Source organism: Neofelis nebulosa, chromosome 7 (assembly GCF_028018385.1).
Source record: "Neofelis nebulosa isolate mNeoNeb1 chromosome 7, mNeoNeb1.pri, whole genome shotgun sequence".
In the NCBI taxonomy this organism is placed as follows: domain Eukaryota; kingdom Metazoa; phylum Chordata; class Mammalia; order Carnivora; family Felidae; genus Neofelis; species Neofelis nebulosa.
The window spans coordinates 59,019,832-59,032,101 of NC_080788.1; the positions used below are offsets into that span (position 1 = coordinate 59,019,832).

The window sequence follows — 12,270 nt, forward strand, 5'->3', positions numbered from 1 at the left end:
ATTCGGTCGTACTTTTTAAACATGTGCAGAGGACATTGCTTGTCAATTATATCTCAATTAAAATCGAGTGTTAAAAAAATTTCAATAAAACTAAAATTCAGTTCCTAAGTCACTTTGGCCACATTTCAAGCACTCAATAGCTTTATGTGGCTTATGGCTACCTCACTGGACAGCAAAGAGACAGAACTTTCCATGCAGAAAGTCTGTTGCACGGCGCTGCTCTGGAATAAGAAAATCGGATGCGCGGGGGGCCTCAGAAGCCATCTGCACAACCCGCCACCAGACCATAAAGCTGCTGCAAAATTCCTGGACTGTTCCTGTGGCCTCACAAGTCCATGGGGCTCACCCCGCAACGTGCTTAGCCCCAGGGCGGTTCTCACCAAGCTCTTCATTCCATCCACTGTGCTCTACCAGCCCCTGGCCTTCACCTTCCCTCCCCTGGGATGCCTTCTCTTTCACCCCTTTGCCCTCAGTGAATACCTCACATCTCTCTCCTGAGAAACAAAGTAAGCCTCCTTTTGGATCCTGGCCCCAAGTCTGGCTGCTGCCCTCCTTCCCTCCCTCGCAAGCAAAATCAGGCAAGTGTGGGGAGTCTGTCCCCGCTTCTTCTCCTCCTTTTTGCCCAAACTTATTAGACTTTGGATTTTACTGCCCCCTCTTGACCAAATCTCTCCCCCAAGGTCACCAGTGCTCTTTCAAGTGACATCACCACTGAACATATTTTAGCCTTTTAAGTTACTAGGTTTCAAGCTTTCTCTTTATTTTCAATACGTAAACCGGCATATGCTTCAAACATTAAAGCCAGATAGAAAGACACACGGCAAACATCTGTCTCCCCCCAATCAGTAACCACCTGTTTTAGCTCCTTAGGTGTCTTCTTCCAGAACCTACTCCCCGATTTGTCTCCCCACCCTGCAGAGCACACACAGTGCTCTCTGTTCACTGATTTTTCAGGCCGGCAAGCCTAGCACTCCCTCAGGCTTTTGTTTAGCTGACTCTTCACTGAATGGGCAAGGGTTTTTCTTAAGGCTTTATTTTTTCCTAGAGCAGTTTTACGTTCACAGCAAAAGATTTTCCATCTTCCCTAATGCAAATTAAACTGAGGTGAAGTTTTTTCTCCCTAGTGGGTAAAATCTGAACGACTTGGGAGACTGGGGTTTTTTGTTTTGTTTTGTTTTAGTTTTAGTTTTCAGGCTTCCACCATACCTTGGCCTTTCTCCACCTCTCTTCCTCCTCCAAGAGTCTAAGAATAAGAAGTTGACCATTTGTCATAAATTCACTGTCCATTGGATATCCTTTTTTATTAAGTGCCTCTTTACAAGACTCTTGCTCCTTTTTCTATTGCATTTTTTTTTCCTTGAGAGAGAGAGAGAGAGAGAGAGAGAGACCATGAACGCTAGAAGGTAGAGGGGCAGAGGGAGACAGAATTTTAAGCAGGTTCCATGCTCAGCGCTGAGCCAGACACAGGGCTTGATCCCACAACCTTGGGATCATGACCCGAGCAGAAATCAGAGTCAGAGGCTCAACTCACTGAGCACCCAGGCTCCCCTCTATTTATTGCATTCTTTATGTTAACTTTTAAGAGTTCTTTATGGATTCTGACACAAACGCTTTGTTGGTTACACGTGTTGTTGCACACACCTTTTCCATCTTTAACTTTCAAATCAACTCATTTTCACTTGTACACACCAGAGGCTCAAGGCAAATTCAATTTTGTCATACTCAGAAGTGACCAGCAGATGGCGCCCGAGTCTCACACCTGAGCCTTCCGCCGACTGCCTGAATTTCAGCTAAATCTCCCCAAATTGCATTTTACAAGTAAGCAATATTAAAGAGAGAGAAATGAAAGAGAAAATTTAAACCACTATGCAGCTACACATAATACAGATGGAACTTAGTTTCTTGGAGGAAACAACACACTAATCTTTTTTGCTCAGAAAAAAGGAATAGAAAAGGTCTTTACCACCAGGCAGAAAGGCAGGGGTGGGGCTGTCCTCAGGCAGGCGGGCACCAAGCAGAATCCATGGAAACACCTTCTGAGAGTAACCTGCAGGCAGATAAAAAAGAGAATAAGTACCAGCACAGGGTCTGAAATGACAGCAGAACAGGGATTTGTCAGGGGGTTATAGGTGTTTTTCCACCTCCTCTTCATTATTCCTTTTTGTTTTGTCTTTTATTAGTTATAGTTTATGATTGCTTAAAACTGACTTGGTGGGTCTCAGAAACCTCGAGGGAAACCAGCCCACCCGCTGTGATGGAAATGGTGTCTAAGAGTGAACATGTTTGAACCCTGAGGCCCCGTTGGTGATGAGCAGCCTGCCCACTCTGCCCCTCTTTGTCCCTCCATTCAGAATGGATGCTCCCCTCGAGCTGGGCTCTCACTCAGTATTGGACAGACCTTCATCCTCCTTCTCCTCCCCAGCCCTGCTCCCCACTGAATGAATGAGAATGAATGAATGAGCGAATGACAAGGTCCCAGCCTTCCTGATCTTAGAATCAGAGCACATAAACCCCACGCCCAAAGGAAGACCCAAGGGAGAATGCAGAAGCCCTACAAGTAGAGGCAGCTCATCTGAGAGGGAGCTAGGAGGAAGCCTGGTGTGATAGGTTGCCTTGTGACGGGCTACGGTTATGGACAAGGGGAAGGCACCTTCAGTTGAGGGACAGACGTGAACCAGGGCCTGAGGCATATTTGGGATGTGGTAGGAAGGTGACCTCTTTCCTCCAGCCTTCACAATGGTCATTGACAGGAACACAGGAGCATCAAGCCAGAGACCCAACTCATTTCCTGGGGTGGCCAAGACAAAGTTTTCGCCACTGTGTGTCACCACCTTTGACATCGCCAAGACCTAGTGCAAACTCTGGCACATTCAGAATGTGTCAAATAGACTCATCAGTGCTTTTCATTCTCAATGAGCCTGGGCTGAGTTGCAGCCCTGAAGCTCTCCTCTATCCCTTGTTTGTTCACACCCAGCACTATCCCAATTGCATCGTAGCCCAGAGTAAAGAAATAGAGGCTCTGTTCTCTTTTGTTTTCGTCATTGCTCAGAAAGCAGGCTTGCCCAATCATCCCCAGTGTGGAAGTTCCAACCCTCACAAGATTTCACACATTCAAAGGAGAAGGGCATGGCACGACTCAAACTTCCTGGCTCCGGGCTGCCAGGGTAGGTGTCCAGAGGCTGGGACCTGGGCAGACACAGGGCCCAGGGATCCAGGCCAGGAAAGCACAAGTCTGCAGGCAGGAGGGGTGCCCAGGGCTGGGCTCTGCTCCTGTGGGTCTTACTGTAAACAGGGATGCTGAGGCTCACTGCCCACCTCCTGCCATCCAGACTGACATTGCCCACAGCCTGGACAGGGGAAGGATGCCAGAGGAGATCCACATCCATGGAAATGTCATCCCCTAGAATTTGGGGTTTGGAGTCTCCCCCTTTTCTCATGGCCCTGGTGGCACTTAGTGGTTGCTGGAGCCGATCTGTACTACTTGCAAAGCTTATTGTTAAACTTTCAAGAATTTGGCAAAGTGGTTGTTAGACATTATTTTATTATTTTTTTTTTTAAGTTTTTTTATTTTGAAAGAGGGCGGTGGGGGGGTGCCTGGGTGGCTCAGTCGGTTGAGCGTCCGACTTCGGCTCAGGTCATGGTCTCGCGGTCCATGAGTTCGAGCCCCATGTCGGGCTCTGCGCTGACAGCTCAGAGCCTGGAGCCTGTTTCAGATTCTGTGTCTCCCTCTCTCTCTGTTCCTCCCTCACTCATACTCCGTCTCTCTCTCAAAAATAAAATAAAAGATTTTTTTTAAAATTTAAGGAGAGAGAGAGAGAACGAGCAGAGGATGGGCAAAGAGAGGGGAACAGAGGATCCGAAGCAGGCTCTGTGCTGACAGCAGAGAGCCGGACATGGGGCTCGAACTCACAAACCGTGAGATCACCACCTGAGCCGAAGTCAGATGCTGAAACAACTGTGCCACCCAGGCACCCCTAAACAGCCATTATTTTAAAAGTTACATTATAAATACTTACAAGAAAGTAAGTTATACTCTTAAAAAGCAATAAATACTCAAACCTCATCACTTCCTAATTAATTTGCCACCCTTTGTGATCACACACTCTTGAAGCTGTCTACACCTGTTGTGTCTGTCCAGCGGGAATGTTACATGAGAGTGTGTTACTTACACGTCTCGTCCCAAGTCTGCATTCGGTGACATCATGTTGGTAGCTTGAAATTGGTCACAGCGGGAATATTGACACCACAGGAATCAATAAATTCTATCAACCAAGGGCTTTTTGCCCCAAGCGCCTGTCACGCATTTGCTGGCTCACCGCTGCACTTGGCCTCCGGCCTGTGGAAGCTGGATATGCAACGGCCGGGCAGGCAGCCAGCCCTGGGACTTCCTTCCCTCGCTGCAGCCAGCTCGGGACCTTCCTCTCAGCCAGACCAGAGGGAGGAGAGGGAAGGGGAGGAAGGAGAAGGAAAGCAACAAACACCTTTGGCTCCTCGACCAGGGACCAGGACGCAGCAGAGAAGGGCCTGGCTTCCTCCTGGGTGAGCAGGACTAACTCAGGAACTCACGAGTGTCAGGAGGGTAAGGAGGGGGACAGGCAGGAAGGAAACATGTGACTGAGTGGAAGTGAAAGAGCTCCACCTGCCGGGGCTGCACCCTGTGGAGCTGGGGTCTCTGGAAGGCCCTGCTGCACTGGCACCTCTCCCCAGCTGTAACGATGGGGTAATAATCACGAGGAGGGTGGTGGAGCCCTGAGGAAGTCACAGGACTCCCAGTGCTGGCCCTTCTCCATCCCTAACTCACACCTCTGCCCCCTCCTTAAAATTCCCTTTCTCTGGGGCATCGCAGCCCCCCCCTCCACTTTCTGCCACCGACTCACCCTACATCCTCCCCCTCACACCTAAGGTTTCCAGAACCTGCCATTGCCGGAGACACCCCAACTTCTGCCTTGAACCGGATGTCCCACAGGCACCCAAACTCATCACGGACTCCTCCAAAACTGCCGTTCCCCACAAACTCCCATCCCGGGGAGAGGCACGTTGGGCGCTGGCTGCCAAAACTAGGAGGCCTCCTTTGCTCAGCAGTCCTCATGACTCAGGGGGGCTCTCCCTGCATCTCCCCCGCCACGTCCCTCTTCCTTCCCCAACCCACCTCCCAGGCCTCAGACCACTGCTCCCCAAACTTACAGGACTTCTTCTTTGTGCCCCATGTTTTAAAAGATGCTAAGACATCGCATTTATTAAATAGTAATATCAGCCACCCTTAAAGTTGTGCATACAATTTCCAGTCACAACTTCATCCATTAAACACCTACTGAGCAGTTACTGCGTACTGGGTGCTGTGCCAGCCAGGCACGAGGGATGACACCGTGAATAGGGCCAGGCCCTGGCCCTCCAGGGTTCATGGCCTACTGAGGGGAGAGTCACAGAAGATCATAAATTTTAATGATGCCTTGGGGTAAGGCCAGCGATGGGATGTGCACACAGTCCTACAGCACCTCAGTCTCCTTCGCTCCTCATGTGCATGTCCCTTTAAACTCTCAGTTTAACTCTTTAACTCTCCGGAAGTTGTATGCAGTCCCCTCACCAACACAGCCATGGCTGGAGATTAGGTCACCAGACTCCGCCACTTGGACTCTCTGTCCCCAGCCATTCTCCAGACCAGAGCCAAAAAGGGATTCCCAGAGTACAAAGCTGACTGATTCCCCTATTAAAAACCTTCAGCGGCTCCCTACTGCCACTAGGATAACATCCAAACTCCCGAGCACAGCTTCACAACCCTTTCTGATTGAACTCACGTTAACATGAGAATTCTTTCCCTTTAACTTGTTCACTTAATACCAGTTTAACTGAACACTTGCTATGTGCTGGGCATTCTGCTGTGCACGGGAATCCCGCAGACAATATTAATGCACACCATTCTCTCTCCTGGAGCTTGTGGTCTAGCAGGGGATACAGATATTAAAGAGACTTATACAGATCATTGAATTGTAACAAGTGCAGGAAAAGGAACATTTCCTTGTCAACGGTCTGCTCCAACCACGGTCAGCATCTCTGGTGCCTGCCTCCTGACCCCGCCTAGGCTGTTCCCTCTCCTGAAATGCCTCTCTCCTTCAGTTGGCCAAATCTCTCCAGCTGTCCACGTCTCAGACCAGGGTCCTCCCCTGGTGGGGAGTCTTCCCTGAACCTCCTAGGTGGTTTCATGAGATCCTGCCCTCAACTCCGCGAGAATGCAGCATACAGACCGGCATGGGATTCAGCACTGTAAACGCTCAGTAAACGCTTGCTGCGTGAATGACTGCTGGGTCCTCTTTAAAAAAGTGGATTAAAAAAAAAAAAATCCATCCACTTACAAAAGTCTGTGTGTTTTAAAAACTTCATCATGAAATTTACCTTGATATCTACCATACATTCAGAAAATGCCCGGGAGGCCCCAGCCCGTGTGGCATGGCAGCCAAGGGGAGGCAGCCCGCTACCCAGCCCCACGCTGTCCATGCAGGGCCTTCATCTTTCCTCGGGCTCCTGGCCCAGGGGTCCCGCTGACCTTCCACTATCACCCAGCACCCCACCCCCTGGAGCCCTGTATCTGCTCCTGGGCTCCCCTCCTGTGGGCTGCACTTTGCTGAGACACAGAGGGACATCTGGGAAAGGAGGGGAACCTCCAGGGGGGCTGGAGCCGCTGACCCCAGCTGCCTTCTAGCACTTTACTACCTGCAGCAGCCTTACCAGCCTTACCGAGGCGAGGCGTCAGGACTCCTGGCCTGGGCCTGGCGGGGAGCTCCACTTCCTGCCTCCAGTCAGGGCCTGGGGGCTCAGAACAGGTCTCCCAGCAGCAGAGGCCCAGCAGGGAGGTGACCCTGACCCCCTACCCACTCTGAAAAGCCTCCCATCCTCTCTAGAGGAGGCTTTGTTCTGGCTGAAAGCCCCCACCTGCCGCAGCTCTTCCTCCAGATCCCCGGGGGCTCCCTTGAGTTTTCTCTTTCCCTGGAGTCAGAGCTGGAAGATCACCTGGCCCACCCACTACCTCTTACAGCTGATGAAACTGGAGGGAATTAAGTGTCCGAGGTACCAGATCTGGTAAGGGCAGAGTTGTGCTTTTAAACAAACAGGGCAGCGCCCTGACTCCCGGGCAGCGGGGGGCCCCCCTCCGTGACGCCCTGCTGTCAGCCTGGTTCTGGTAGGCCGCCCCAGCTTTGCCAGTTGGTCTGAACCCGAAAGTTAAGCCTACACCAAATGACACTCGAAGGAATCATTGCCACCCCCAGCCTACACCCTCTTCCACACCCACTCTCCTTCCTCCAACCTTCTGACACACAAGTGAGGGCAAAGCCGGACCCAACCTGGCAGGCCTCTCCCAGGCAGGGACCCAGAGGAGGGACGGCACAGTCACTCAGCCTCAGGAGTCACCTGCATAAGGAGTGGCTGCACAGGTGTGCTCTGTTCACCTTCCTGGCCCACAAGCACGACCCGGGCTCTCACAGCCTGACAGGATAAGGCCTCGTCCTCTTAGCCCGGCCCTAAAGCCTCTGCCATTCCGGCTACAACCTGCCCATCCAGCCTCATCTCCCACCGCTCCCACCCCAAGCTCTTTCCTGTCACATCAAACCATCCTCAGACCCCACCGCACTCTCCAGGCCTCGCTGGCTTTGTAGGTGCTGTTCCTTCTGCCTTTAACGCCCTTCCTTGCTTCTGCATAGAGCAAGCTCCTTCTCAGGAGACCAGCTCCGAGGTCATCTCCCACCCTCCGTGTAGAAGCCTCCCTCCTCCTCAGTGTGTCTGCAGGGCTTCTGTGCCAACTTTATAGGACAATAAAGAAAATACAAGGTCACGAATCTGTGTCCCCACTGGACTCTCAACTCCTCAATGACAGCAATGTGCCTTTGTCTTCAAATTCTTGGAGCGTGGCACAGAGTAGACACTCGAAAGACAAAACAAAACAAAACAAAACAAAGGAATAAATGACTAAACTAAATCAATACGTGGACGCTGCATTTATTCCAGAGCTAAATTAGGAAGCAAGTCTCAATGTGACACAAGAATCCCCTTCCAATTCATTTATTGGGGACGGTTATATCCAAAGCACTATACAAAGTACTAGAAACTCAGAAGCTGGAGTAGACACAGGAATGGACAATTTGGGGGTACAGATGGGGAGAGAAGAGTACTAGCTGTAGGGAAATGTCTGGAGTGACAGACCAGTGCGGGTGTAAGCAGTTTATTGCATGTAATCTGACGTCAGCCCTGGGACGTAGGCACTTTTATTATTAGTCTCACTTCACAGATGAGGAGACTGAGGCTTTCACAAGTGGATAGACTTGCTTGTAAGTCATGAGGTCAGGATTTGAACCCAGGCTGTGGTTCCCCCAGACATCACATGCTCAAACAGAAAGGTCTGTTACAAGTGTTTTATTTTCTCAGTCGTGGCCCTCAGCATTGTCTGCATTCTGCAAACACTGGTGTTTGGGGGGTGGTGGGGGGAGGGGCTTTAAAAAGATTGGTGCCCACGCTGGTCCCACCCAGAGATGCTGATGTAACTGAGGTGGGGTGCAGCCTGGGCATGGGGGTTCTAATGTGCAGTCAGGGCTGAGTCCCCCCACCTCCGCTGAAATGAGGGAGGCCAGTGTCAAATGTGGAAGGGGAGACCCACCTGCCGCCGAGACGCTCCCGCTCGTGTCAGGGTCCTGTTTGTGGAGACACGAGCTGTCCTGTCCTCCTGGGAGGGGCCCCCGGCAGCGTAGGCAGGACCAGCACTTCCTCCCCTGCATTCTCTCCGTGTCTCACCAGTCCTGACCTTCCTGTGGCATTGGAGTTGCCAAAGACAACGTGCTGGGGAAATTCCATGGTTTCCGTGCAAGGGGGCATGGGCTCTCCGGGGAGCCGCCCAGCTTTCCGTGTGAAGGAGCCAAGATCTGTGGGTCACAGTGAAGACCGCTGATGTGAGGAGCCTGGGTGGGTGGCTTGTGGGCCGCAGGCAGGCAGAGAGGGCAAAACGCCACCCACTACCACACGTCCCAGTAGGCGGGCTCTGTGGGAGAAGAGTGGGCCCACCATGTGACTTCAGCATGCGGCAGCTGCTGGCCCCCCTGCTCCTGCAGGCCCTGAGGGGCAGTGAGGCTCCCCAGAGCTAGTGGAGCCGGGCTGTGTGGCTGCAGGCGGCAAGGCTGGGTTTCCCCTTTTCAGGCCCGGGCAGTGACTCAGGGCACAAGTATCGAAAGCAAATGGTGACCTCGGCATACTTGCCCAGTGGGGAGCATGACCTTACCCCAGAACATCTGAGGAGCAGTGAGTCCAGGAACCAGTGGGATGGAGACTGGCAGCACAGTGCGCGTGTCTGGAGTACCCCGGACACCGTCCTCATTCGCTGGCGAGGACCCTTGAGACCCTGCTCCTCACAGAGGTGCTGTGAGCACAGTTTCATTGGCTCTTCGCCACAGAGCTTGAGGTGCAGCTTTTCAGCACAGTGGGCATGGGGCTTCCCAGGTCACACGGGCCCTCGGGCAGCAGGGCTGGGCTCCCACCCGGGGGCTCAGGGTGAATGGACTTAGGCCGTCTCCCAGATGTCCCCCGATGTCAAACTTCTGCCTCTCTAGTTCTAAGTCATGAGTCACGACCGGCTGGCTGACTATGAGAAGCCATCACTTAGGGTGGCCATGTCTGTTCTTGGAATCTTGGGGGTTAGGGTGTGCCTCATGGCTGCACCCCACCGTGACCATACGGGAACTGGCTTTCCGTGCAGGAGAACCACCGGTGAGGCCCCAGAGCAGCCATGGCAGAAGGTGGGTCTCACCCCCAGCCTGTACTCATTAAGAGTAGAGGTCCCGTTTTACGTTTACCTAAGCCCCTTCCTCCCCATATTCCCTGGTACGATACCTGGCATGTTGGCACGCGGTCCTTAAAAGTTTTCTGGATGATGAAGCCCAGTGACGAATCCTTTTGCAAAGACCCATGCCATGATGGATCCCTGGCATATGGAATCTTCGGCGTTTGAGGTATGCATTTATTCAACACATAGACGAGTGCCTTCTATGTGCCAGGCACATGCCAGCGGCTAATGATGCAAAAAAAAAAAAAAAAAAAAATTGGTTCCTCATGGAGCTCCACTTTTGTGGGGGAAGAAATGAATTACTTTCACCAAGGCACATCAAATGACACTACATAACGTTTCTAAGGCAAGAGCCCCAGGACAGCGGGAGTCCAGGGGAGAGGGTCTGTGTGGGGGTCAGAGAAGGCTTCTTTGAGGAAGAGGTCTGCACATCGACCCACCAAACCACCATTATGGACTGTGCTCCAGAGTTTGCTTAGCAAGATGTCAGGCACACGTTGGCTGCTTGGGTGATTTTCCCCCAGGGCCCTGAAGGACAAGAGGAAAACCTGAGGCTTCTGACTGCCCCGTCCTTCCTCATGCCACCTCAAGCTTCTAGGGCTAAGTTTTCTGGTCAAGAGGAAAGAGGACTTTTGTTTTTTTATGCAAAGCAGATTAAACTGAAACTGATCTCACCATGGGCGTCTGAGGTTGTTTTCGGTCAGCAAAGAAGGAAGTGAGCCAACTTTCCAGGAACCTTGAGGCCACACCCGGATTGCCCAACAGTGCAGGGCAGCACAGGTCAGACACCTCCCAGGCCCCTTCCCCAGCCGCAGGACCCTGGGGGGACATCCTCCTTAGTGCCAGCTCCTCTAGAGCCAAAGGTCCACAGGGGATGACCCCAGACAGAACCTTCTCCAGGGTCAGCACAGGGTGAGATTAAGGGCAGGCCTGGAGGAGTGACCCTCGGACCAGCCAGACGAGACTCAGAAACCAAATAGTGTGTCAACAACCAGGAGATGGATGAGGACTCTGTTCCCTCTGATGCTTTGCCCCTGAACTGCCCTCATGCCTTTTCAGGGCTCGTAGCTCATGATAATAATTCCTACTGGCTCTGGACAGCTGCTCTGTCCACTAGGCTTCTGGCTTTCTCCTCAGCTCTCTCTCTCTCTCTCTCTCTCTCTCTCTCTCTCCTGACTGGCTTTCCTCCATCTCTACTCCCTCAGTAACTTGAGGTGCAAGTGGCCCTGTTACAGCTTCTCAGCCCTGACTCTTCTCCCCAGGTTGTGTGCCTCTAACTGTAACTCCTGTCTGTCTCTTCCTTTAAGCTCCAGAGATGGTCTGAGTGACCTAGTAAGCCTTTGCAAGCCAGGCCTCCTGGGGTCTTTGAGAAGGGGACTGAAAACACAGCAGGCCCCCTAAGATCTAAGCTCACCCCCTCTCATTCTCTCTCTTTCCTGCTCATCAAATCGCTTCTCCCTTTGGATGTACAGATGGCTATTGTTCTTCCTGACTCCATGGCTTAGAACATGCGCTCTGCTGCAGCCTGAGCTTTGTCCCCCTCCCAAGGAACACTCTTTCTCTCCTACCTTATGCTGCATACATATGCGCCCTGGCTTTCGGGCTATGGTCTCAGCTGTGGATTTTGAAGCTTCTATGCTGAAACTTCCTTGTTCTAGACCAGAGCGTTTCAAACTTTAGCCACATATAATAACCTGAAGGGTTTATGTGTTAAAACACAGAGTCCTGAGATTCAGAGTTGGTCGGCCTGGGGCGCCCCCCCCAGATGCTGCCCACGCTGCCCATCTAACCCAACTGCCCTAGGAGTGGGACAGGGCTCATACCTGAGCCCTCACCCTGAGGCAAGGGATGCTCCTGCCTTAAAAGCGGAAGGAAGATCAGTGAGGAAGTGATGCAGGAATGTAATATCTCAGTGAAAACATATGTAAGTATTAACCCAGCCCACAGGCCTACCCCTGAGATGAATCCCCCTTTGCAAAGCAAGGTTCTGAGAAGTTAGGAAACTTGCCCAGGGCACCCAGCTCCTAACTGACAGATCCTGGAGTCAGGTGCTGGCCTGTCTGCTTGCTCCTGGCCCGCCGTGTCAGCTGTGAAGCTGGATTAATGTTTGATTTGATTGTCACAATGGCAGAACCACTGTCATGGGTCCTGATACGGGTGGTCAGCAGTGTCATCTCTGCAGAGAAATGATGTTCACAAATGCAGATGCATTTACGCACATGCCCGATAAATCCACCGCTCCTCAGGGTAAGTCACCCGACCAGAGTGACTAAGCAGGCAAGCAGGGCAGCCTCCCTGGGAGAGGCGTTCCCACCCTTGAATCTTCCATGCCTGGCCTGACCCTGCTCTCCTCACAGCAAGAGTTCAACTGGTGGCTAGGGACTGGACTAAGATGTTACTGAGTGGGCAGAATTCCCCACTAATTATCAAATGTTGTAAGGGGCAAAGAG

General features: G+C 52.1%; 1 protein-coding gene across 3 annotated transcripts in view; it reads right to left on the reverse strand.

Moving 5' to 3' along the window:
* Nucleotides 1-10,033, reverse strand: part of BLOC1S6 (biogenesis of lysosomal organelles complex 1 subunit 6) — a 133,164-nt gene extending 123,131 nt beyond the window's left edge. Inside the window, exons 1-3 of one of the 3 annotated variants that reach the window (XM_058737873.1) lie at nt 9,868-10,033; nt 8,645-8,906; nt 1,964-2,047 (exon numbers count right to left, since the gene is read on the reverse strand). In XM_058737873.1, the coding sequence (XP_058593856.1) occupies nt 1,964-2,047; nt 8,645-8,762 (202 nt within the window). In that variant the 5' untranslated portion in view covers nt 8,763-8,906; nt 9,868-10,033. Of the gene's footprint in view, nt 1-1,963; nt 2,048-4,169; nt 4,708-8,644 lie in introns of those variants that run through there. The other 2 variants (XM_058737872.1, XM_058737874.1) reach the window with 2 other exon arrangements.
* Nucleotides 10,034-12,270: the final 2,237 nt, after the last annotated feature.